The sequence below is a fragment of the Eleutherodactylus coqui genome, chromosome 4 (assembly GCF_035609145.1).
Source record: "Eleutherodactylus coqui strain aEleCoq1 chromosome 4, aEleCoq1.hap1, whole genome shotgun sequence".
Taxonomy (NCBI): Eukaryota; Metazoa; Chordata; class Amphibia; order Anura; family Eleutherodactylidae; genus Eleutherodactylus; species Eleutherodactylus coqui.
The window spans coordinates 203,087,016-203,110,950 of record NC_089840.1 but is presented as its reverse complement, the minus strand read 5'-3'; the positions used below and the strand labels follow the sequence as shown (position 1 = coordinate 203,110,950).

Sequence of the window (23,935 nt, the reverse complement as noted above, 5' to 3'; positions counted from 1 at the left end):
GGTCTCTGAGAGCAGCATAAGGTAGTTAAAGGTACGCCAATTGCAGCAATAAGTAGTTGTGAAGTAGTTGGCAGGAACTTGGACTGTATTAGCTGAAGCACATAAAGTACTATCGGAAGCAGTCCTCAATATTCATGAGCTGCAAGCTACCCTTTTCTCACGCCTGGGGCTAGCCTCACCTACAGCACAGCCGCTGATTAATAGGGATTTGGCTATAACTATGCATAGAGAAACAGTTGTCGGTGGCCGGATGGTGGGTAGGACTAATCCAGAATATTGATGACTACTTCCTTGACTCCTCAATGTATGTCCTGTTACTGATGAACTGTAAGCTTCGAAATCCACTTTATAGCGCTAGAACACAGACATATTGCTATAACTACTCCATACGACCGGGAGAGGGAAGACATAATCCACACAAAAATGGAGCGTGTTATGTGCGGACAGCTTCCATTGAAGTCAATAGACGCCGTTCGACCTGCAACCCATCCACAATTAACATTGCGAAAAGGTCATGGATTCTGCGTCATCGCCTAGAGACTGTACGGGAAGGGAAAGGAAAAGAAAAAAGTTAAAATAATCTATACGGCGCACGTCCGATGGTGAGCCACCAGGTCCATCCACAGTACAGATGAACAACAGAAACGGCAGGTACAAATGAACAGCGCTGCTGCTTGTGCAGATGGCCTCAAGAGTTATGCTAACTTCACACAGGCGCGTGCGATATTGGGCTGTGAATCACGGCCCGATTATCGCACTCGCATTTGGGGTGCACTGAGCACTCCAGTCCTCAAGACACCCCAAATCCTGAAACCATGACCTGTTGCAGTGCCTTGAGGACTGGAGTTGTGGACTAGTTGGTCATGGAGGGAGATCTACATTTAGGGTAATGCAATTTGTTATTTATACTGTATATAAGAATGAGCCCTTGGTCAAAATGGGAGTAATGTTCTATATTTTATGCAAAACTGTAAATGGAATAAAGCTTATGTAAGAAAAAAAAACCAGATAGCTGGATGTAGAAATAGAAATATGTCTGCTATGCGCTGTAATTCTGTGCTGTCCCCTCTGGCTTTTACTAGACTAGCTTCACCTGTTTAATTAAGGGGGCTGAGCTGCAATACCAGATATAACACAGATGACATTGTGCATTTCTTCAGACAATCTCCTGATCAGTAAGTTTAGGACCCCCTTTCAAAGAAAATGCAGTCAACTCAAAGAGGTTTATTCATGCAGCGCCAACTGTCCGTGCCAGGCTACACCTGTATCAGAGCAGAAGCTGCTGCTCAGACCTGTGTGTAGTGGCCGGCGCTCTTAAATGCAGCTCTCATTGAAGGCACTGGGACCCTAGCCTACAGTTACAAGTGCAGCTCCCGCTGATTTCAATGAGAGCTGCGCCTGCAATTATGAGAGGATCAGAGCACCGGCTTACACTCTGCCCCAGGTATAGTCCAGCACCGACATCCGGTGCAACTTGGAAAACCCGTTTAAGCATTGGGCAGCAGTTTTATCACAGGTAAAGTGAATCCCAACAACTTAAAATGGTCACTAATTTTTCAAAAGAACCTGTGCTTATAGGATCGCAGTTTTGCTAATAACTTTTGTGCTTAAAAAAAATCCCTATATAATTCCATTTCCCTTCTTGCTGTTCACAGTCTGCTCTAACATGATTGACAGGGAATGCTAGGACTGCAGAGCAGGAGGACGAGTCGTCCTGCTCACTGAACTGTATGCAGAGAGGAAGAGGAACAGATACAGACATGAATGCTTGAGCTAATGCTGAGATATCTGCTGTTGTAAACCAATAAATCTTGCTGTACACTCCTGCACAAGGAGGTTATTTCTGTGTGTAACAGAGAACAGAATCTCTTCACTTCTCTGTGTACAGTCTATAGAACACAGCACAGCAGCATCTTCCAACAGTCCCAAGCGGAGAATCAGATCTACACCCTGCAGATGGGAAAACGAGAAAAAAATCCAGGATACAAGTCGTATAATGGCCAGGAAGAGTGTTATTCTTCATGAACACACAAGGGCAGCTTATTCTGAAAACTCAGGTATGCTTTAAGACTTAGATGGTGCAATAAAGGAGTCAAGCCTAATAAGGTGCAGCCTCGGAATTCATTACAGATGATTATGTACCTCCTTAACAATAATGTCCCTAAACAGTCCAAAAAAAAGCATTATTCCAAATTGGTGCCAAAAACCAATTCACAAGTAATATCCGAGTGTTTTTACTTTATTGCAAATTCTATAGAGGTTGCAAAGTGGGAACTGGACAACCCAGTGGTTTTTAAAATGCAACTAAAACAATAAATTGAGAAAATATTATGTAAACCGTGTATAGACATTTCTTTACATATTTCCTTTCTGCTGTTCGTACACTTAGGTCTGGGGAAGGGGGGGTGAAGAGCCGCACCAAAACCTATTGATTCCAGAAGCCCCTTTGAACACTTTGTAGTGAGAGTTGATTTTCAGACTATTAAAAAAGGACACCAGACACATTGCTCGGTTGGAGGAGAGCAAAGTTGTCAAAAACCACTATCTGCAGGGCAGTGAAGAAATGAAGACTCAGAACAGAATGTCTGGGAAATACAAATACCTTTGCTTCAAAGGGCACTTTTCACTTCACACAAGTGGAAAAAAAAAAGCACAAAGCACAAAACGCTCATCCCTCATGGAGCTTACACCATGCTCCAAATACACATTAGCCAAGTTTCTACAGCAAAATCATTGTTAAAGAGCAGGCCAGCCCAAGAACTATGTTTATTGTGGACTTCTAAATGTTATGATACGTGGATCAGTATTTAGTGATAAATGTAAATACCATTAAATAGATTTAATAAAAAAAAAAAAAAGTGACTCCGGACCAAGTGAACTACCTAAAAATAAAAAAAAACAAAAGAAAATAAACAAACCCTAATAAAAGTGGGAGGGACACTGTTTCAGTTGACACATTTCTTAAAAAATAGAATGGTTTTCTTTTGATTTGACTCATGACCAGAGGGGGGACGCCCCACAAGACTCCTGGTTGTTGCATGTGTTAATCACTGCCTTCGCGAGTCTGCCCCCACACTGAGAGAGAAGTCCGTCTGGATCAGGTCCGGAGGAGTTGAACTCTGTATAATCTGTTTTTGTTTTCTTGTTGTTTCAAAGGGAAGAGTTGGAGAGTGGGGGGGAAAGAGTTTCAGTCAATATACTGTGAGAGCCAGCGGAAGCCCTCGCCGTAGCCTTGCCTCTTGAGCACACTGCACATAAACACTTCCATGGGCCGAGCATTTAGATCCTTCAGTGGCACGTTACCCTGTAGGCAAAGGATAGGCAAGTTACAAGCATGAAAAAGGATTGCGACAATGTCAACCCCTTAAGGACGCAGCCTTACCCCGCCCCCATCTCCCCCATTTGGGACATTCTCCATAAGCCAAGTCCTCCAACACACCAGCGTATTTGGGGCAGTGTGCAGTCTATAATAATTCACGGGATGCACGTGGCCCCATTATAGCCTATGGAGCTATTCATATTAATATTTTTTTATTTTTTTTTTAAGCCGACTCATCACATGCCTTTTTCTTGCCCGTATCACGAACGAGAAACAGTATATGCTAATGCATGTCTATACGCAGTGTCCGTGTGAATCGGACAACACAAGGACAGGTATGTGTGCTGTCCAATGCAAGTTATGCCCAAGCTGCTCGGCTGAAACTCACACACACAGTAAGTGTGCACCCGGTCTAAGTGCCCCTTCACACGAGCATTTGATCGCGGTTATTTTGCCACAATATAACATCGTCCGAAAATCCCGACCATCTGAAGCATTGGATTCCATTGCACTTGTTCAGATGGGCGATTTTTTGGTGCGTAAAATCGACCGGCAAAGAGTGCACACGGTGCGCATTCCGCTTGGCCGCTTTTATGCCAACCGGACAGGATAGGTCTGGACCTATCTTTTGCCGGAATACGCCAACTGGTCCTTTAGACTCCTATGAGACTAGAAAAGGGAGGTGGGAGGGCATTTAGCAGCAGCTCTGCTAAACTCCCTCTCCCTCTCCGCCCCTTGCCAGCAAAGGGAGGGGGCGGGAGATTAGCACACTAACTTGACCAAGCTCCCGCCCCTCCCCTTGCTGGCAGCCAGCAAGGGGCGGGAGTTTAACACACTCGCCCTCACCCCATCCCCCACCCCACCCTTTCTGGCAAGGGGCAGAGTGGGGGAGAGAGTTTAGCACAGCTCAATTCTTTACCCCCGCCAGACGGTATTTACGAGCTGTGGCGTATACATGCGTGAGCACAGCTGTCTGAATGAATATTAAAAACGTGAGATGCAGTTGTGTCTGCCACTCGTTCACGCGATTTTTAGGCGCAAATCACAGCGCCTGTGTGAAGGAGCCCCAAATCTGAGAAACCTACTCCATACACAAGTATCCAGTGAAAATAACAAGAGATCCGTTAGGTTAACCAACGCTCTGCCGTGTCTGGAGCAGCGCTGCAGGGTAAAACACATTGAAAATTACAGCTAGCCATCAACAACAGCCCCTGAAATCTCTTAATAAGGGGGATCAGCAAGTGAAATGGGACGCTCTTGCCAAGTCACTAAATACCTAACATAGTAAACATGTACTTACTTTTCCTGTGGTCTGTCCGTAAAGCCCAAATATTTCTCTTAGTTTCTCTTCGCTGATTGCCTCAGGTCTGTCAATTTTATTTCCGAGGATAAGGATTGGCACATTTGATATTGTTTCATCTGTCATGAGAGCCTGCAAGGACAACACACCGACATAGTAAGTACTTTGGGTAATCCTGGAGACATGGTCTATGCCAGCACCTGATAATGCAGGGGTTTTACTGGCCAACTAAACATAACCTTCATATTACTATATAGTAACTGGAAGATTTCCTACAGTTGCTGTACATTGTCAAGAGCCAACAAGGTTCACATAATATGGTTTCTCATGATTGGCACACCTTTTTGGTATCATCTTTTATTTAAACATGTGTAAATCGTAATAGCTTACATTGAGCTCCACTTTGGACTCCATAAGGCGTGCATGATCTACACAGTCCACAAGAAAAACAATTCCATTGATTGCCGGTAGGTAGTTCTTCCAAACACGCCGAGCTAAGAAATAAGACAAAAGCATTATTTTGGCTAATGTTCCAATGGTGCAATGATGAGTCTCATAAGTCGATTCAGCAGCTGCAGCGAGATAAGCTCGAGATCGTTAATAAAGTTAATTAAAAGAAACAAATTTGCTCCGGCATTCAGCAGAACAGTCGATGGCATCAGCTCTAATATACCCCAGCTTGACATTTACAAGAACATTTCAGGGCCATAGGTTACAAATCACTAGATGAGATCACAGCCTCTACTGCTGGTGGTGGGTTCTCTATACAGAAATGGCTTGGTTTACCCCAAAGAGCTGAAATTAGAGGTTCGGGGATCAAGTAGTATAGAGAACTCTTACCCATATAGCTCAGGGGATGAAGAAATGCAGGTGCCAGTGAGAATACCCACCTTGTTCGTGTCCACCAAGGTCAAAAGTTGTGAAGGTCATTCCAGCAATCGTCAATTCTTCTGATGCTGCAGGAGAAAGGTAAAAGTTTAAATTGTAACATATGCAGGAAGTGATACTTCTTGATATTTGTTTTTTTTTGTCACAAATCCTATATTGATACACAATTGCTTTGAATATCCTGTAAGTAGCTGCTGGAGATAGACATCAGTTCAGCCCCTTATTCTGCTGTCAGGCTTAGGTCTTAACGAGACTAGTGGAGTCTAGGGCTGGGTTCACACGGGGTGGAAATCTTGTGGCTTGACCGCACAGAAAAGCCGTGAGATTTCTGCAGGAGAGCCATAGCTTCAAAACCCGCAGCATTTCGCCGCGGGTTTTGGAGCGGTTCAGCCACTGGCATTCCGTTGTGGCTTTCACTCCCCATAGAGAAGAGTGAGGCTGCAACGGGGAAAAAAAAAAAAAGAATTGCCATGCTGTGGCTGTCAATTCCGCGCCACATCGCCGGTTCCACCCAGGCTTTGCCGCGACGGATTGCTGTTCCGTGTGGATGAGATTTTTGCAAGATCTCACCCACATGGTTGGCTAATCTCAGGATTAGGAGTCGCAGGCGGATTTGCTGCACAGAAATTCCACACGGAATTTCCGCGGCAAATCAGTCCCGTGTGAACCCAACCTAAACATGTTGCGTAATTGACCTGGTGAGGACGTCAGTGGCTCGTTCCATTGGGTCAACTAGAACGGTGAGAATCTCAGCCCGTGTAATAGGACCATTAGACATGAATGGAAAATAAAAATGGGATACTGCAACTTTTTTTTTTTAAAGCAAATTTACATAGTATATTTTGTAGAGTTTAGCTGTGGTTTTTCTGGTTCTAAGGGTATGTTCACATTGCAAATAGAGCCCTATTCATACAACAGATGCTGAGAGAATACCTTTTTGGCATCTGTGGTCCGGCATGGGCATTGTATGCCTATAGAGCGGTATATACGCTAGAGCCTTCGGTCAGATGTATCTAATCCTGACAAATACCTCTGACAGAGCGCTCATATGAAGTGTGAACCGAGTCTACAAGGGTTCCCTTTAAGACACCCTAGCAGTTGTTTAACTGATGTCATAGAAATGCAATGGGCCAACGTCAAATATCAGACCAGAGACGGAGAAAGAAATATGGAGGATATAGTGAGCCCCCCCTGCCCAAAACCGTGGCTCATAAGACATGTCTATATGTTTATGTATACTTGTCAGGCGACCTTTTATTTCTCTGCCTGCTCCTCTAATCCCGCCATATCCCGTGTCCGGTACATCCTCAATGTGATCTCCCCAAACACCCAAGTATAGAACAGGGCTAAATGTAGCTGTGTGCGGAATACGAGCAGGTGCTGCAAGACACTGCAGCCTCTTGTCCAGAGCTGAATGGGACCAAAACTCCTCACACCGTTCTCCGTCCTCATAAAGAAGCCAGTGATAGTAATTGATTTCTTGCCATGTTCAACGAAGATGAAGAGCAAAGCTAAATCGCTACAACTGCTGGAGGAGGAGAACGACATACCTAAATGATAGAAGGAACTACACGCAGTAGTCTTCATAGCAGATGCCACATTAAGGCAACTACTGTAAAATTGCTACCATGAAAACAGTGACAAACAAACTAGAATATTGCCTAAAAGTTCTTCTTCAACAATGTTCTTTTCATTGTTTTAACTTTGCTAAATCTTAATGTAAAAAGCCTTCATGTTTTGTGCCTTCAGCTCCTATGCAGATGTACATGTCTCCACGGCAACAGACTACAAACCCTGTGTAGTCTGATCCTGCAGTCATATTGCCACCCATCTGTTCTCTACTTCTTGATAATACTACCAGATTATTTTAGGGGGGGGCTTTACATGGAACAAAAAATTAATAAAAATGACTGAAATTAGTGATTTTCAGCCATAGTTGTACCATGTAAACACAAGACCTAACAGGGAACCAAGTGAGACAACATCCAGTAATCGCTTCGTTTCAGCTTGCTCCAGTGAATGGAGTTAGCAGGCTGGAAGAGATTTTCCACGCGATCTGCCTCCATTCAGTGAATGACTATCGCTCCTGTGTGAAAGCACAGCACAATGACAGCTGTGGGTGTGCCTCAGGTCTGGACGGCTTCCATTGACTTCAATGGGAGCCGTCCGCACGGGAGATCCGAGGAAAAAAAATGGAGCATGCTGCAAATTTCTTCCCGCACGTGCGACCCGAAGGAGAAAAAAAAAAAAATAAAAAAAATAATAAAAAAAAAAGGGGTAATGCATCCCTATGGGCTTTTAGATCTGCGGATCTCCTGGGCAGGAGACACGGGCGGATTTTATAACTAAAATCTGCACGTGGACATTGGGCCTTAGGCTGCCGGCAAAGGGCAGAGGTGGATTCCGCATGCAGAATCCAGCCCTGACCGCGGGTCGGCGACCCTGCGTACCTGTCAGTCATTTTTTTCTGTACTGCGAATGAACCAGAGGGCTCGCTGTTGGACATGCGCAGTACAAATTTTCCAGCGCCGTCGCTAGGCGATTACGTGGAAGGGCCACAGGTCGGATGGCTTTCATTGACTTCAATGGAAGCTGTCCACATGGAATCTGTATTAAAAGAAGAAAAAAAAAAAATGGAGCAGGCTGCTATTTTTCCACCACCGTAATTGGTTTCTGCTTGTGTACAGGAAGAAATCACTTTTCCATAGCTTGCCATGGACGGTATTTGCTGCGGAACCCAGAGGCGCAATGATAATCCGCCTGTGTGGTGGTGGCCTTTAGAAAGAACTTTCCGGCACTCATGTGCCTGACAGCAGTTTTTTGTAAAGCCCTGCTATGGAACATGTTGAAGGGTGCACAACTGCAGGATCAGATTAAAGAGATTTTTTTTTTCTAGGGAGCTGCAGACAAACACTAGCCGATACAGAACCCTGGACTGCTCCATAGGCAGCCATTAGTAAAATGGAGACCAAAGCAGCAAACTTTGACCTCTGCTCAGTTCTGGCCATACAGAACAGTGAGGTCATCTAAAACTGATCAAAGTTTACAGTTTTGGTCTCACTGTTACTAATAGCAGCCTATGGAGCAGTCTGGGCTTCTGCATGTATGCCATTATTGGCCATCCAGACAGAACGCCCAAACAAGGTTCTGAACACTATGACAGAGTAGCCCACCCTCCACTGTATTTGCTTTTATGTGAATGTTTTATTTATTGCTGGGCCTGCAGAGGTCCCCCATATCCTCCTCTCTCCTTTTTCCTCCGGTGCCATGCCCGATATGGCATACAATTTCCAGTGCCCTACCAAACCCAGAAGACATCAAATTTGTTCTTTGTCCACCTGGATTGCGCACTCTTAATCTTTCATTGTCCCGTAAACTACAGATATCAATGAACCTTACTTACCTTGGAGTAGACCACCATATGATATGATTACCATGCACACGCTTCGATCCCTCCCACCTTTAGGTGGATTCATGTGGCATAATGTCTATGGAGCAAAACTGCTGCAGATTCTTCTCTTTGCAAGTTTGCAGCAATTCCATGGGAAATCATCATCAAAATAAGCGTTAAAGATTTCTTCAGCGCCATAAAATTATACCGCGTGTGTCCACCCTTTGGTATATCATCTCTGCTACTAATCTGTCTTACAGCCTTTTAGGAACAAGTGTGGGTGCTTATGTTTTTGTGAGGTTTCACAGTTTCAGTCTTGGGAGGACAGTGCGACTTTGGCCATGTGACATGTGTCATGGCCAAAGATCTCAGTGCAGCCCTGCGACAAACCAAACTAATAAAAGTGAAATTAGCTGCGACTATAACCCAATGATTGCAAGAAATCCAAAAGTTTATGAATTTATTTTCAAATCATCTGATCGTGGCAACTTGCAAGTCATGAGGAGATTGCATTGACTTCTGTTACGTTTCCAATATCACCGGGCTATACTGTAATCTGACTGTGTGTTGTAATCAGAGAAGCTATGTAGCCCCAGCCTAAAAGTGGGAAATATCACGAAAACACAAGAAAGCAACCGTTCATGCGTGCCAAAGATAACATGTAGCCTGCACCTCATTGCTCTACTTTTTTGTGCCAAAAGTTAAAAAAAGCAACTTTTGAATATTTAAAAAAAAAAAAAAAAGTTTGACTGAAGAGATTCAAACCCGACTACTCTGAAACACCATCATCAAAACCATACTTTTCTTTTTTTGTACTTTGAGTCGGACAACGAGCCTGCAAGCATGTAAACTATGCATACAGCAACCAGCTGAACGAGATCCCAGTGGCAGCTGGGTGTTACAGGACAAACTGCTTCAGCGGCTTTTAAATGAAGAGGGAGGCTGCAAGTCAAGGATTAGCAGAGATACTATTCATTAAATTGGGCATGCTCCCTCACTGGCCTGTATGACAGAGTTATTAGTGCGTGTTAGAGGCAGTATTTATGTAAACATCACCGGAAATTATTGTACTGTGTCAAAAAAAAACAAAAAACACAACCCCTAGGAGTTGTTGTCGTTTTGCTGCAAAACTTGGCATGCAGTTACATCTCAGGTAGATATGTAAATTATTAGAGTTGTGGTGTGATTAGATTCACAGTCTTGCCACCTGCAGCCATAAAAGTGGTTCCCCCCTTGGCCTATAAAAGGCTCTCAGAGGCTCCTTGTGTGTAGTGACCTCTTCTTCTGCTTGTGTAGAGCCTGGTGACCACTAGACGCCTGTAGGACGCAGAGAAGAGATTTCACCCCGTTACTAAAGTCTCAGAGGGGCGCAGTATTTGAGTGCGAGAAGCTGGATGGTCGTATCAACGAATTGTTCACCACCTGGACCAGTCTGCCCACACTATTAGGACAAGTGGATGTGTGAGGGCACACAAGGCGACTGGGCTCAGGACAGCCACCAGTAGAGAGGATCGTCTGATAAGCATGAGCAGCTCTAACTGTTTCATTGTCCGCCATCCAAAGACAGGTTGCGCCATCGTTACACCCGTGTCTGTTAGAACCATGGCACTTGGCTGAAGGACACTTGGTTCCATGGCACCCATTACATGTACAGCCTTTAACACCGCTGGCGCCTTAGTTTGCAGTGGTGTCATGAACGACAGAACTGCTACTGAATGGAACAGGGTAGTCTTAAGCTACAAATCCTGGTTTAGTTTGAACACAGACGACACCCGAGTTTGTGTCTGGAGACCTTGGGGTGAGCGCCTCAAACCTGGCTTCGCTGTGTAGCAGCACACTGCCCCTTGCTGGTGTGATGGTCTGGGGGACCATCACATACAACAGTCGGTCACCCATAGTAGTGGTACAAGGGACAATGACAGCTCAGTGATATGTTCTGGACATCCTGCAGCCACATGTTTTCCTTTCATGGCGACTTCCAAGAGGCATTTCCCAGCAGGATAATGCTTGGGCACACACAGCAAGAGTATCACAGGAATGTCCCCACAACATTGTCACACTTCTGTGGTTGCCCGGTCACCAGATTTATCGCCAATAGAACATGTATGAGGCCATCTAGAATGTCAACAGCCTACATGTTTGTATGATCTAAAGGCTCAGTTATAGCAAATGTGGAGCGATATGCTGCAGGATACCATATGGAACCTGTATGCCTCCAGACTTACTGTATCACATCTTGTATCCAAGATAGAGGCGGTAAAACTGGGTACTAGAGCCTCCATACCCACCTGTATCACATCTTGTATTCAAGCTGGAGGTGGTACAACAGGGTACTAGAGCCTCCTACCCACCTGTATCACATCTTGTATCCAAGCTAGGGGCAGTACTATAGGGTACTAGAGCCTCCTACCCACCTGTATCACATCTTGTATCCAAGCTAGGGGCAGTACAATAGGGTAGTAGAGCCTCCATACCCACCCGTATCACATCTTGTATCCAAGCTAGAGGTGGTACAACAGGGTACTAGAGCCTCCATGCCCACCCGCATCACAATTTGTATCCAAGCTAGAGGCAGTACAACAGGGTACTAGAGCCTCCTACCCACCTGTATCACATCTTGTATCCAAGCTAGGGGCAGTACAATAGGGTAGTAGAGCCTCCATACCCACCCGTATCACATCTAGTATCCAAGCTAGAGGTGGTACAACAGGGTAATAGAGCCTCTACGCCTGCCGTAAAACATCTTGAATCCAAGCTAGAGGTGGTACAATAGGGTACAAGAGCCCCCATGCCCCCCGTATCACATCTTGTATCCAAGCTAGAGGTGGTACAACAGAGTACTAGAGCCCCCATGCCCCCCGTATCACATCTTGTATCCAAGCTAGAGGTGGTACAACAGGGTACTAGAGCCTCCATGCCCTCCCGTATCACATCTTGTATCCAAGCTAGAGGCGGTACAACAGGGTACTAGAGCCTCCTTTCAAGGGGTTAGCTTTCCTCACTAAATTCTCCTTTTGCTCTGCTCGCTTACCTATATCAACGCGACAAATCCCAGAGAAAGTTTTATTCCATTCAGACAACTGTTTGTAGTGGAGGGATTGTTTTCCCCCTTTACAATGAGTGTATTATTCCTCCTGATCTCACATATATAGATTATTAGTGTGTACATATCGTATTCTGTAGGGTTATATAACAGCACAAAACCAAAGCCCTTCCAGCAGGCACCTGTGCAGAGAACGATGACTGCGCAGTCTTATTATCTACACGGGGTCACAGCAGTTGCCCTTTTGTAGAGATTATTTTCTACATCTTATAAAGCGGCGATGCCTCCCAGAAGTGTAATAAGATGCATTCTGGACTTCGTACAGCTAGCGGATCAATGTATAAAAGGCCAGGCTGCAGGTCTCCCACTTACTTGGGTGTAGTGTAGGGACGTGCTGGCCCAGCCGGTCATCCTTCAGCATGTGTAGCAGCGTGGTTTTACCAGCATTATCCAAGCCTAAAAATACTAGTTTCCCACACTTCTTGTATAATCCTGCAAGACAACAAACAAGTCTGAGGAAAGCACGAGAAAACAGAGGGCACGCATGTTACGATCGCTGTCCTCGGAGAGAACGAAAGACGATGTCTGAAGGGTCCTTACCTAAAAACTGCAGGACGCTGCTGAAGCCGTTATATATCCACTCAAATATGAAAGACATTTCTGAATTTGTGTCCTGAAAAACAGGATAAAATACTCAACGGTTAGAAGACAGATACAATTCCATAATACACTGCAACGTCTTTAATGCGGTTTTATAGTTTTAAAATTGGCAACCAATCTCATAAAAGGAGATGTTCCAGAACCGATACCACCAGTGCACTGGATAGATGATGAGTAAGTGTTTAATCCCTGGGGGTCCCATGACCCTCCTAGAATGAAGTAGTGGACCAGCATGCTCTGGGCCTTCAGTGACTTTATACATTCGCAGCTTACAGGGATGCTCCAGGCTGGTTCATGTAGATGGAACACATTTCATAAAGGAATGCCGGCAGCAGAACCCCCTACTCATCCGCAAAAACCCCCAGCCCACACTATCAACACATCATGAAGAAATTAGCCAAAGGAAAAGGGTTCACTCAGGGCAGATTTACACCTGTGCTGAGGATTCCCCTGTACTGCTCTGTTCGGGAAGTAGGATAGGGAAATCCCCGCAGCCGAACAGTTCTGTCTCTGGACGGAAGCGAACAGCACTGGGATCTGCCTGCCTTCCGCAGACTATCCCTGATACACGAATTTTCAGACTCGCTTTAAAAATGCACCTCTTCAGGGAGGCATACCAAATCTCCTGACCTAGTCCCTCTGCCCCATCCCACACAACCTCTACCCCGCGCTTCCTTACCGCCCCCACCCAGTTTGCTTCCTAATAACGGATTTCCACACTGCCTTTGTTCCCCTATGCCTTATCTCCCCCGTCTGTACCTCCTGAATCCCCCCCACCCCGTTGACTTCAAACTGATTGTATATCACGTTATTGTTGTATTGCCGGTGTTCTCCCGTGCTCGTAAGCGCTGCGGAATAAGTTGGCGCTATACAAATGGAGATTACTTCTATACTTATTCATCTTATTTTACTCAATTTAGTAGCACATATATATTCCGCTGAGCAGAAATAGTCATGACTTATTAGCCTGTGGGGACGGGTCTCAACCCAGTCAGCAAAGACATGCGACTGCTGCTATGTTCAGCTTACCGCCACTGCAGCAAAAAGTTGGGTTTCCAGCCTCAAAACGCAAACTGTGACAGCAAGCATTGATTGTGAAAATTGAAAAAAATACTAAAAATAATATATATATTATGCACAGTACTGGGGCGCCCCTTTGAAGTTCTGCTGCTTCAGCAAACCCCCATAACATGTTCCCTCCCTATGGGGTACACAGCACCCCTGCAGTGTAAGCGGTGAGCTGGCCATATGACAGTACAATACAAGAATGTGCGGCGCTAATATAATCAGTGCAAAGTACAAAGTCAAACCCCAAAGGGAGTGAAGAGCGGTGATTAGAGCCGCTCTGGGGAAGGGACGGGATCAGCTGGAACGTCTGTTTTGCTCACGTTGCTCCATTCCCAGTACGGGTTCCTGGTTGCACTGGTTTCTAGTCATCTACATAAGACATCCGTGTAATGTTAGCACGTGTGGAGTCTTCCGGACTGTTAGGTGACGCAGCATGGACTTGTTACATGACTCATACTGTCTTCACACGGAGGGGTCACCGGATTGTCCGCACCTTCTTCACACGTTCCCCACACCCTCCAATGAAGCCTAAATTACAGCGTATTCCTACGCACGGCCTGAATGAGGCAGAGCAGTAAAATCTGCTATTCCAATTATGAAGTGCATTTAATTTTAGACCACGTCACCCTGCTATGAAGGCGGAGGGTAGACTTCTGCAGCCATCTTTACTAAAGGCACTTTTAGACAGAACCATTATTATATTTAAATCACGCGAAAGCGAACAGTAATCGTTCAGTCTAAATGCAGCCAACAACGAATGATAATCATTCACTTTTCATTCGTCGTTCATTTTACACAGAGTCTTAAAGGAGTTGTCCAAGACTTCTACTATTGATGACCTATCCTTAGGACAGGCCATCAGTAGTTGGTCTGCAAGGGTCCACAACTCAGGATCCCTACCAATCAGCTGATCGCTGGGCCCACTGTTCGTATGGATAACACTGGAAGCAGATGCAGCTGTCAACACTGCAGCGGCCCAGTTTGGTACTACAAACATTAAAATCAGTGGGAGCAGTGTCTGCAGTACCAAACTAGGCCACTGCAATACTGACAGTGCTATCTGCTCCCATCGGGCTCAGAGATCAACTGGGATCCTGAGTGGCAGACCTCTGCAGATCCATCACTGATTACCTATCCTGAGGTCATCAATAGTAAAAGTTCCAGACAACCCCTTTAAGAAGTGTGAGTGCTTTAGAAAAACAAATCTTAGCAAAAACAGTGATGTGAATGTACCCTTCTACTGATAATCTGGTGGTCCACTCTGGTTTGTACACAGACGATTTCTATTACAGCATGATACAATCAAAATGCCTTTTACACACAAAGATAAATCGCTTAAAAGACATTTTTGTCTAAAATTACACGTACAGATAATTCCCTCATTAGCGAAAGTAAACTTTGTAAAAGTAGAACTAGTTGTTTGCACAGGTGGGTGGGTGTTTATGGGAGGGACTATCTGGCCAGCAGAATTCCATTGTCTTCTCCCTGTGGAGTAAACAATGTACTCATTGAGTATGCAAGGCAAACACAATGAGTACATTGTTTAGTCTAGCAGCTCAAAATACTAAACGATTTCCATTTGAAAGACGACTATTTTTAATCCCTGCTAAAACCAGTGCTAAAAGACAAGTGAAGGAATAGCGCACGACTGCCAGTGTTTACATGTAATGATTATCGCTCCCTTTTGGCTGTTTGAACGAATTTTGAGTGATAATCGTTGCGCGTAAAAGGGCCTTTACTGGAAAACAAGCAACAACTCTGCCGATGAGACAACCAGATAAGAGTCTGCTCACCGGCGGCAATTGAGTTGGGAACCTCCATTGTTGAATTCCGTTAAAATACAGTATTTAAAAAATAAATAAATAAATAAAAACATTAAATGCAGCGTTATTTCCTAATGCGAAGTGCTTGACGGACCTCATTAAGACAGGTCCATTCAGCTGGTGGGTGCAGTTTTTCTGCTCCCATATCAAAACCAGAATACGGAACCCCGTAGCGCACACGCTTACTCACCATCTAAATGTGAGAGGGGTGGGGTTAGAAGGGGTGGATTTGCCGCAGAATTCCCGTACAGACCCTCCGCATGGAAATTCCACAGCATTTCCAGTAGAAGCAAAGTGGATGAGAATGTTGTGGGTTTGGAGGTGGGAGTTCCGCTGTAGAATGCCCACTGCGAATCCGCCCCTGTGTGACCCCAACATTACTAGGAGAAGGTCAGCAAAGTTTGGCGTTACAAACCCCCGCACATAATAGGAGGTTGGTTCTGTCTGATTCCACAGAGGGATAAGCTGAGCAATCGCTGTACGTTTGGCATTTGCCACAGTTTATACCCACACAGGACGCCCTTTATTGCACAATGACTCAACAGATCAAGAAAACATTAGCAAAAACGGTTGAACTCACATGAACGCACAGAGGAACGACTACAGAAACATGATCCCTCTGTATGTACGGGACGGCCAAAACCAGCAGATTACTTATATAATCAGTAGAGAAACCAAAGCATCAGACATCAAATATACTTCAGATCGGATTAGAACCACAGAAAAAAAATACAAAAACTTTGCAAACACTTTTTTTGCCCATTCAGCAGTTTCTCTATCCCCCTGTCACATGTCAGCTACTGCACTATGCCGCGGTCATCTGATTTCACATGTCCTGCTGTCTGGTGACAGAAGACTCACACAAGGGTCTGTTTACATGGGACCATAGTCCCCAACAATTGTCCCAACGATAACCCCTCCTCTGCTCGGAGGAGGAGCTACGGAGATCTCTTCTGCCCGCCTCCATTCACAGTAAACAGGCAGTCACTCATAAAGGAACAACTGCCTGTTTACACGTGTCAAGAGAAGTTAAAAAAAAAAAAATTTAAAGTCACAGCACGTTCTATTCTCATGCGATTCTCGGCCCGGAATTACTCATTCAAATCAATGGGTGCATTCAAATAAAGGGCATGCACATGCAATGTCTCCCCCCCTCCCCATTTACAAGGGGTGAAATCTGTGTGAAAATTTATGGCAAAAAAGATGGACATCTGGTCAATTTAGGATGCTGATTTTTTTCCACATCATGCAGATGAGATTTCTTGAAGTCTCATCCCCACCGTATATACTGCGGATTTTCTGCGTGCGAATATGCCGTAAAGCTACTGCTATAGATTCGTGAACAGTGCGCCAATCACCAACATCATCCGTCAGACAAGAAGTCAGCCGTACAGCCTTGCGAAAAGGGGCTTCAGAGCAAGCGTTGGTCATTAGCCCTTCGGTGCGCCATAAGACCCCAATGACTCACGTCGGCATTAGTAATATTGGCTCCCGGGTCACAACACCGTTTATTAATAAGTTCACTTGTGACTGATCCCCTCGCAGTATTGCTTCCACCTCTGCTTATTTACAATCATACCACGGGAGGCACATGATGCGATTTTGCAATGGTGTAAATTTAGGCTCTTTCCGTACGGGTGTTATGTCCCGGATCCTGTGTAACCTGAAGCCAGAAGTTTTTCCCCTTGGTTACCGGATAGCTCAGTGAGGCCCGCTACTGTCAACAAGCAACGGAGACCTGATGGAGAAGAAGTCAACCTCCTCTTCTACATCATGGACGGACATCTGGGTAATACATAGTAGTTGTAGGGCTGTAGAGCCGGTAACCCAGAGCTGAAATCTCAACAGGATTTAGTATCCTGTTCCATTTCTCGTACGCACACACAAGGAAAGTCTCCCTCTTCTACATCTGGAAGGCGTTCAGGAGACAACAGCTTCCATTTCTAATTACAGTCCTGCTCTTAGGTGGCCTCTTCAGCTGTAGGGACGGGTTTGCTTACGGCTTGTCTATAGTGCCAAGTCACTAAAAGCTGGTAATACATGGTGAGCGTTCTCATCTACATGTATGTGACACATGTAATGTCCTCAGACATTATGCCAGCCTCCACCTGCTCATTCTTGGCCCACCCATCAGCAGACACAAGGAAGGAACATCTCAGTGGTGGCAAACGGACAATGGAAATGATGCTTCTATCCTATATTGTGCAACCCCCCGACTGGAATGGATATTGTAATGCTTCATTTCTCCAGTGGTGGCGCTGTAGAGAAACCGAACACTTACTGACATTTCCCAACAGTTGACAGCCGATTGCTGAGGATCCCAACTTGGGGGCACTTTGTGATCAGTTTAATGTCAAGGGACCTTTCCAGCAAGTAGATACTATCATAATAGGAAAATAATCTTAGGGCCTAACTGCACTTTTTAAAAACTTTTGACATGTCAGAGTGACGCCAAAAGTTTTGTTCAGTGGGGGTCTGGGTACTGAAACCCCTGCAGATATGAAGGGGCTGCAGCGCTCACCCAAGTACAGTGCCCCTTCAGCAGTCTTCACTGCCTGTCAGTTCATCTTGGCAGCTGAAGACGGGCACACAGAGGTCTATCGAAGTCTATGTGCCAAGAGGAGCCAACAGGTAACAATGACAGCCAAAGGGGCACAGTGCCCCATTCTATCAGTGGGGGTCTCAATTCTGGACCTCCACTGATCAAAACTTGTGACATGTTTTTCTGATAGGTCATAAGTTTTTAAAAAGTGCAGTTACTCTCTAAAAAAAATAAATAAAAAGTTTATCATAATTATAGTGAAAAATGGATTTTAGTATGGAGAAGGCACTGGTAATTAGAGGGTTAAAAAGCAAAGGTATGTTACGATGGGATGGAAATGATGTGGAATTTCTGCAGCAGAAAATTTACATGGCACATCCGCATCACTAACCAGCAGCGCAGCGCTCACTACTGGTCGCCAGGATGCACCAAAAGCGCAAAGACTCGGGAGGGGAGGAGGTAAGCTGCCTCTTCTGAAATCAGCTGTGGGTACGCAGCAGATTTTGAGTCAAAATCCACACCAATAGTACAGATTTTGACTCTTGCTTTGAATGTGGAAATGCTGCAGAAATTTCTGTAGTAGAACTTCCACAGCATTTCTGGCCGGCGGGAACATACCCTAAAAGTAGCCATATATAATATACGAGATTGGCTGAACCCGCGACTGATCATCCCATGTGTACGGCAGCCCAACTCTACTCACGATGGAGAAGAGCCGCTACCAGAAGAACCAGTGGTGGCTTTCTTGGTGCTCGTGTACGGGGCTGCCGACGGCCATTGTTAATGTATGGGCAGCCTAAGAGCTCCATGTATTACTAGGACAGCTATCTTAAGATGCGACTGGAAGGGTTTCTGCACATCTAGCGTGCTGCGATTCTTCTGCCGCTTGCAAAAAACGCAATTTGTACCTGCGAGTGTGAAAAAAACATGCCTTTCAATGCCTGCATTTTACCGTGGATTTTCCACATGGACGGCGACCACGGAGTCTGTAATTAAACTACGTTTGTGTGAGACCACCCTTAGGCTGGATTGACACGTGAATTCTGTCCGACCGCGATATAGATCAACCTCGCACATGAAAGTACCGATTTTTTTCAATCTGCATAGTCACGTGAGCATCAGAGACGCACGCTGCAAGTTTAAAGGGCGACAACTGGCCAAGTTTCCCGAACCCATATCGCGTTCGCCTGTGCGAATTCAGCCTACCGAGTTAAGGTCCATTTACACGCACCGTAAGTCAGATATTTTCAACCAGCACTGATCAGTGAGATTTACCTGCATGCTGCGCCATTTCTCCAGGTATAACACCAGGCGGCTGAGTGGAAACCGAACAGACCCCATCATAGTCAATGGGGTCCGTTGGGTGCCGTCATAAGATGGACCTGTTCCGCCGGGGGATTCTCCAAATGGAGCAGGAAAACAGAACCCCGCCGCAGATAAGGAAGCGGTTTAAGGCGCGTTCACACATATTTTGCTGAAAGTTCCCTGGAAGCTGATAAATATAAAATGCAGAAGATACAAAACTTTTCAAAAATGAGCCAGCGGTAACGCACCCCCGCCGCAGCAGCATCTCATCCCCACACTGGAAAGGGGCTTTAATATCAACACGGGGCCAATGCATGCGGCAAGAAGACGACCCCGCTGACAGGTAACAGGGGGGATGTCCCACCAGTCATGGATCAGAGAATCCCCTGAAGCTCTTTTTTAATTTCACTAACGGTAATTTATGATCATTTTTAAAATTATTAGAATGTACGTTAAAATAAAGTCCAGGAACGGGCTCGCCATTTTGATATATAAGGGCCAATATGGCGGCCGAGCGTCAGTCACACTTTCCCCTGTAGCTGGAGAATCCGTAGGAGCCCCAGCCACAGGAAGAACATCCCCCTAATTTGACAGCAGTCACTGGCAGCGCTGGTCTGAGGTCGTCCAAAACCCTGTGCAGCTTCGACACGCCAGCGATCACATGATCGGCGGATCCTGGGCAGGAAACGTGGCGCCTCCTCCTGCACTCTCTACGTAGCGCTCACAGAGTGCCATGTAGCTTGTAAAGAAGGCGGCAGAAGTAGTTTTTAACCACCTCTGTCTTCTCCTTGGCCGAATCCGACAACTGCGAACCCGACCCACTAGACTGTAGGAGCGCTAATCCCACGCCGTATATGTATGGCGCTTGGTCCATAATGTTTGGTTAGGAGGATTACCAAAACATGACCTCTTGTAGACTGTCTGCAAGTAGGCGGCTGTCAGATAGCCTGAGACACCGGTGACAGCCTGACAAGGTGAGCTGCCAACGCAGAGGATGTGCGGACGCTCGCGGAAGCCGGCAGGGTTGTATGGGGCGCTTGCTCCTCCCGGCGCGGTTATGCGGGGCGCTTGCTCCTCCCGGCGCGGTTATGCGGGGCGCTTGCTCCTCCCGGCGCGGTTATGCGGGGCGCTTGCTCCTCCCGGCGCGGTTATGCGGGGCGCTTGCTCCTCCCGGCGCGGTTATGCGGGGCGCTTGCTCCTCCCGGCGCGGTTATGCGGGGCGCTTGCTCCTCCCGGCGCGGTTATGCGGGGCGCTTGCTCCTCCCGGCGCGGTTATGCGGGGCGCTTGCTCCTCCCGTGACCCAACAGATCAGGACGTGAACTCTGTGTGGGTGGATGGCCTCGTTGCTGCAGGCAGCACAAGCCTTCGTCTCCTCGCTCTCGGAGGGAGCATTTCTGATTGGCGCGCCTTCCATCCGCCACTACAGGACAACCGCCATTCTATTAGGGCTCGTTCACACAGGGGTACTTTTGCGCGGCATACGCAGTGAATAGCACCCCCGTCCGTTCACACAAGCGGATTTTTTCGTGACGTTTCATCTCGTGAAAAAAAGAAAAATACGCGGCATATCCAATTCTGGCCGTATTCCGCAGCGCAGTAGGCTATTGCGCGGCAGATACAAGGACCCTCCTGCGACATTCGTTTACGTGCAAAAATACGCAGTGCGCACAAAATCCCACAGGAGCCGGAAATACGCGATTTTCAGCCACACAATTACGCAAAAACAAGTCGCACTGGGAACGAGTCTGTATTAGCTTCCGGTATTTATTAACCCCGTACAGACCAGGAGTTAACCACATAACGAGCGCGACACACGGCAAGCGTGGCACTAAGTAACGTAAGCGCCCGGCACTGCAGACGACGTGTACACGGAGGAGGACCACCGCGCCCGTCTTCAGCACTACACTCGTCCGATTTGGGGCATTTTACTAAATAAGGTTATCAGGTCCGTAAAATGCTCTGCGACGGCGACTTATTAGGATCAAGAAATACGGGGCAGCCTGTTATGGGGGGCGACAGACGGCGACCGCTAAGGGGTTGTTCTTACGGCCCTGTGGATGTGATCGCTAGGGCGGATGCAGAATTACGGAAACATTCGCGGCAGGATGGGGTTATTGCGATGACAACAAGCGATCCTGATAACGTATTCTGATGGCGACAAGATCCACACCGACAGGAAGAAGACGGCGCCGCCGACAACGGACGAGGCAGGATAATAACGCCATATGTCTGACAACACCAACCGCAGGCGCTCCGCCATGGTGACACTACACACACCGGTCAGGTCTGACTACGAGGCTGTGCCAGGACCATAAGACTGCCATCTGCCCCGAACCAGGCTGTGCTGCCCTAGGGCCGGTGCAGTGGCAGCCACGTCCGTCGGTTCCTGTTCCAACCCGGCTCTGTACGGCCTCCCAGCTTACAGCCAACAACCCCCCATCACAGCTCACATTTCCTCTCACCGGTTCTCCCCTTTCGTACCCGGTGGCGGCTACAGCGGCGACGACTCCTCCTCTTCTCCCGGCCCGGGGCCTTGGACACCAGCTAGTAAAAAAAAAAGAACAGACACCGCACACCGGAAATACGTAGCAAAAAAGGGCAGACCTGACTGACAGCAGGAGGGAAAGCGGCTTCATCCGGCTACACTGCGCATGCGTGAGAGCTTACGCGTACAGACTGAGCATGCGCAGTAAATGTAGGTATGCGTGTCACCCTTCGACGCAGGCAAGCAGCAAGCCTGGAGGCTATGCGAGCGGTTCGGCTGCGTGGCTCTTCTCGAATCACGTGATCCAGTGATGACGTAGAGGGCAAGAATGTCTCAGGGAGTTCCCGGCTTCTTGTTGTTGTTCCTAATTGTTAGGAAATCAGCTAGAAAGGAGAGTGACGTCAGCGCTGCGTCACCCACATGCAGCACATATGTAGCAACATTTATGGATATGTTTGACTTGTCGTTAGTCTGTACTGGGGTGAACGTGTACTTTTACTTTAACCCCTTAGTGACCAGCCTGTTTTATGCCGAACGAGTTTCATCATGACATCGCTTCAAGAGCCGTAACTTGCAGACATAGTCGTATGTGGGCGTGTATTTTTTTTGCGAACGAGTTGCACTTTTTAATGGTCGCACCCTGGGGTACATGTGACTGGTTGTAGAACTTTTATTACGGATCTTTGAGATGGAGATGGGACAAAAAGTCCAGAAATTCCGCCATTGTTTTTGTGTTTTGTTTCTACGGCGTTCACCGTTTATGAAAAATAATGCGCTAACTTATCTGATCAGCATGATTACCCCGATCTGGAGTTTATAAAGTCTTTTTTTTACTACTTTTGCACAATAAAAACACAGTTTTAAAGAAAAACAATTGTCTCATTCGCCGCCTTCTAAGAGCCGTAACATTGTTATTATTCCCAGCAGCGGAGCGCTGCGAGGGCTTGTTTTTTGCGGGAAGAGTTGTAGTTTTTACCAGTACCAGTCTGAAGTATATGGGACTTCTAGAGGGCTTTTTGCTGTATTTTTTTGGAGGTGAACAAAAAAAAAAAAGGAATTCTGGCATTAGTTTTTAACCCCTTATTCGCACGGCCTATTTCGACCATAGGTATGTGACAATTTTTCAGAAGATTTTCATCTCCACTTTTCAAACGCCGTGATTCAAAATCGCGATGCGACAATGCTACAAGTCGCATGTATGTGGAGCCCAGGCTTTCCTATGAACTAGCGATTTTTGTGAGATGCGATGCGGTTTCCTCCCCCTAAAATAAGCCCTAGCGGCATTCCCTGAAAAATAGAAAGCTCGGTCCGGGTCCTCCAGCTGCTCTCCGGAGCTCCGCTTGACGTCCTGCAGTACTGTTGTATCTCGTCGACACCGGAAATGGTGGGTGGAGACAAGGGTTAGGAGGCTTGACAGTCAGGCGATGCCCACTGCTGCTGATTGATTGCTGGAGGCTGTGAGTGTAGTCGAAGACACTCGGCACTCGGAGACTATGTGATGCCTAACATGTACCCCGGCTGCGACCCGGATACCGCAGCCGCTGACTGCCAACTGGCCACGGCACTGTCACTGTTGTCGCGCGACCATCGGAGGGATTGGAGCGCTGTTGGCAGGCCGCCTGGAACAGTAAGAGTGGGGGAAGCACAGTGCCGCAGCGGGGAGCCCAGAAGGCAAAGCGCCGCTGACAGGTGAATGGAGGGCACATTACAGTGGCGGAGATATGATGGACGGGGCGGAGGAATAGTTCAGCACCGCACAGTAACACCGCCGGCAGCCTGAGGGGAGAAGGAAGACCACCGGGGACACAGACAGAAGGGCCATCAGGAAAGGTGACCAGTGGGGCAAGTTACATTGGGCTCGCCAGCGCAGGTATGTGCATTGAGGTTTGCCTGGGATGGAGGGTTAGGGTTAGTTTCAGTCTTAGGCTTACATTATTACCTGTACATGCTTCCATGTTAATGCGGCCTTGCTTTTAAATGGAAGCATGTTCAGCTAATAATGTAAGCCTAACCCTCCATCCCAGGCAAAACTCCATCACCATGCTGCTAGAACCTTGCTGCAGTCAGCCAATCAGTAGCTTGTGGGCGTACACTGGGTAGATACAGCCCA

The 23,935-nt window shown here is 46.7% G+C and overlaps 1 protein-coding gene across 3 annotated transcripts; it reads right to left on the bottom strand.

The window, feature by feature from the left end:
* Positions 1-2,730: 2,730 nt before the first annotated feature.
* SAR1A (secretion associated Ras related GTPase 1A) lies at positions 2,731-21,959 on the bottom strand. 3 transcript variants are annotated; one of them, XM_066600562.1, is made up of 7 exons: positions 21,822-21,959; positions 12,542-12,614; positions 12,314-12,433; positions 5,510-5,575; positions 5,010-5,113; positions 4,620-4,751; positions 2,731-3,304 (listed from the first exon to the last, which is right to left on the bottom strand). In XM_066600562.1, the coding sequence occupies exons 2-7, from the start codon at positions 12,597-12,599 to the stop codon at positions 3,188-3,190; spliced, it is 597 nt and encodes a 198-aa protein (XP_066456659.1). In that variant the 5' UTR covers positions 12,600-12,614; positions 21,822-21,959; the 3' UTR covers positions 2,731-3,187. The 3 variants fall into 3 exon arrangements, with proteins under 3 accessions (XP_066456659.1, XP_066456658.1, XP_066456657.1); XM_066600561.1 differs by having other exon boundaries at positions 21,803-21,942; XM_066600560.1 differs by having other exon boundaries at positions 21,791-21,919.
* Between the last annotated feature and the right edge of the window lie 1,976 nt (positions 21,960-23,935).

Excerpts from the sequence above, each read along its gene's own strand:
- SAR1A (XM_066600562.1), bottom strand. The coding sequence starts at position 12,599 with ATGTCTTTCATATTTGAGTGGATATATAACGGCTTCAGCAGCGTCCTG. Across the intron at positions 5,576-12,313 it reads CGTCCCTACACTACACCCAA|CATCAGAAGAATTGACGATT; the intron begins GTAAGTGGGAGA and ends TTTCTCCTGCAG. Across the intron at positions 4,752-5,009 it reads AGTCCAAAGTGGAGCTCAAT|GCTCTCATGACAGATGAAAC; the intron begins GTAAGCTATTAC and ends TTGTCCTTGCAG.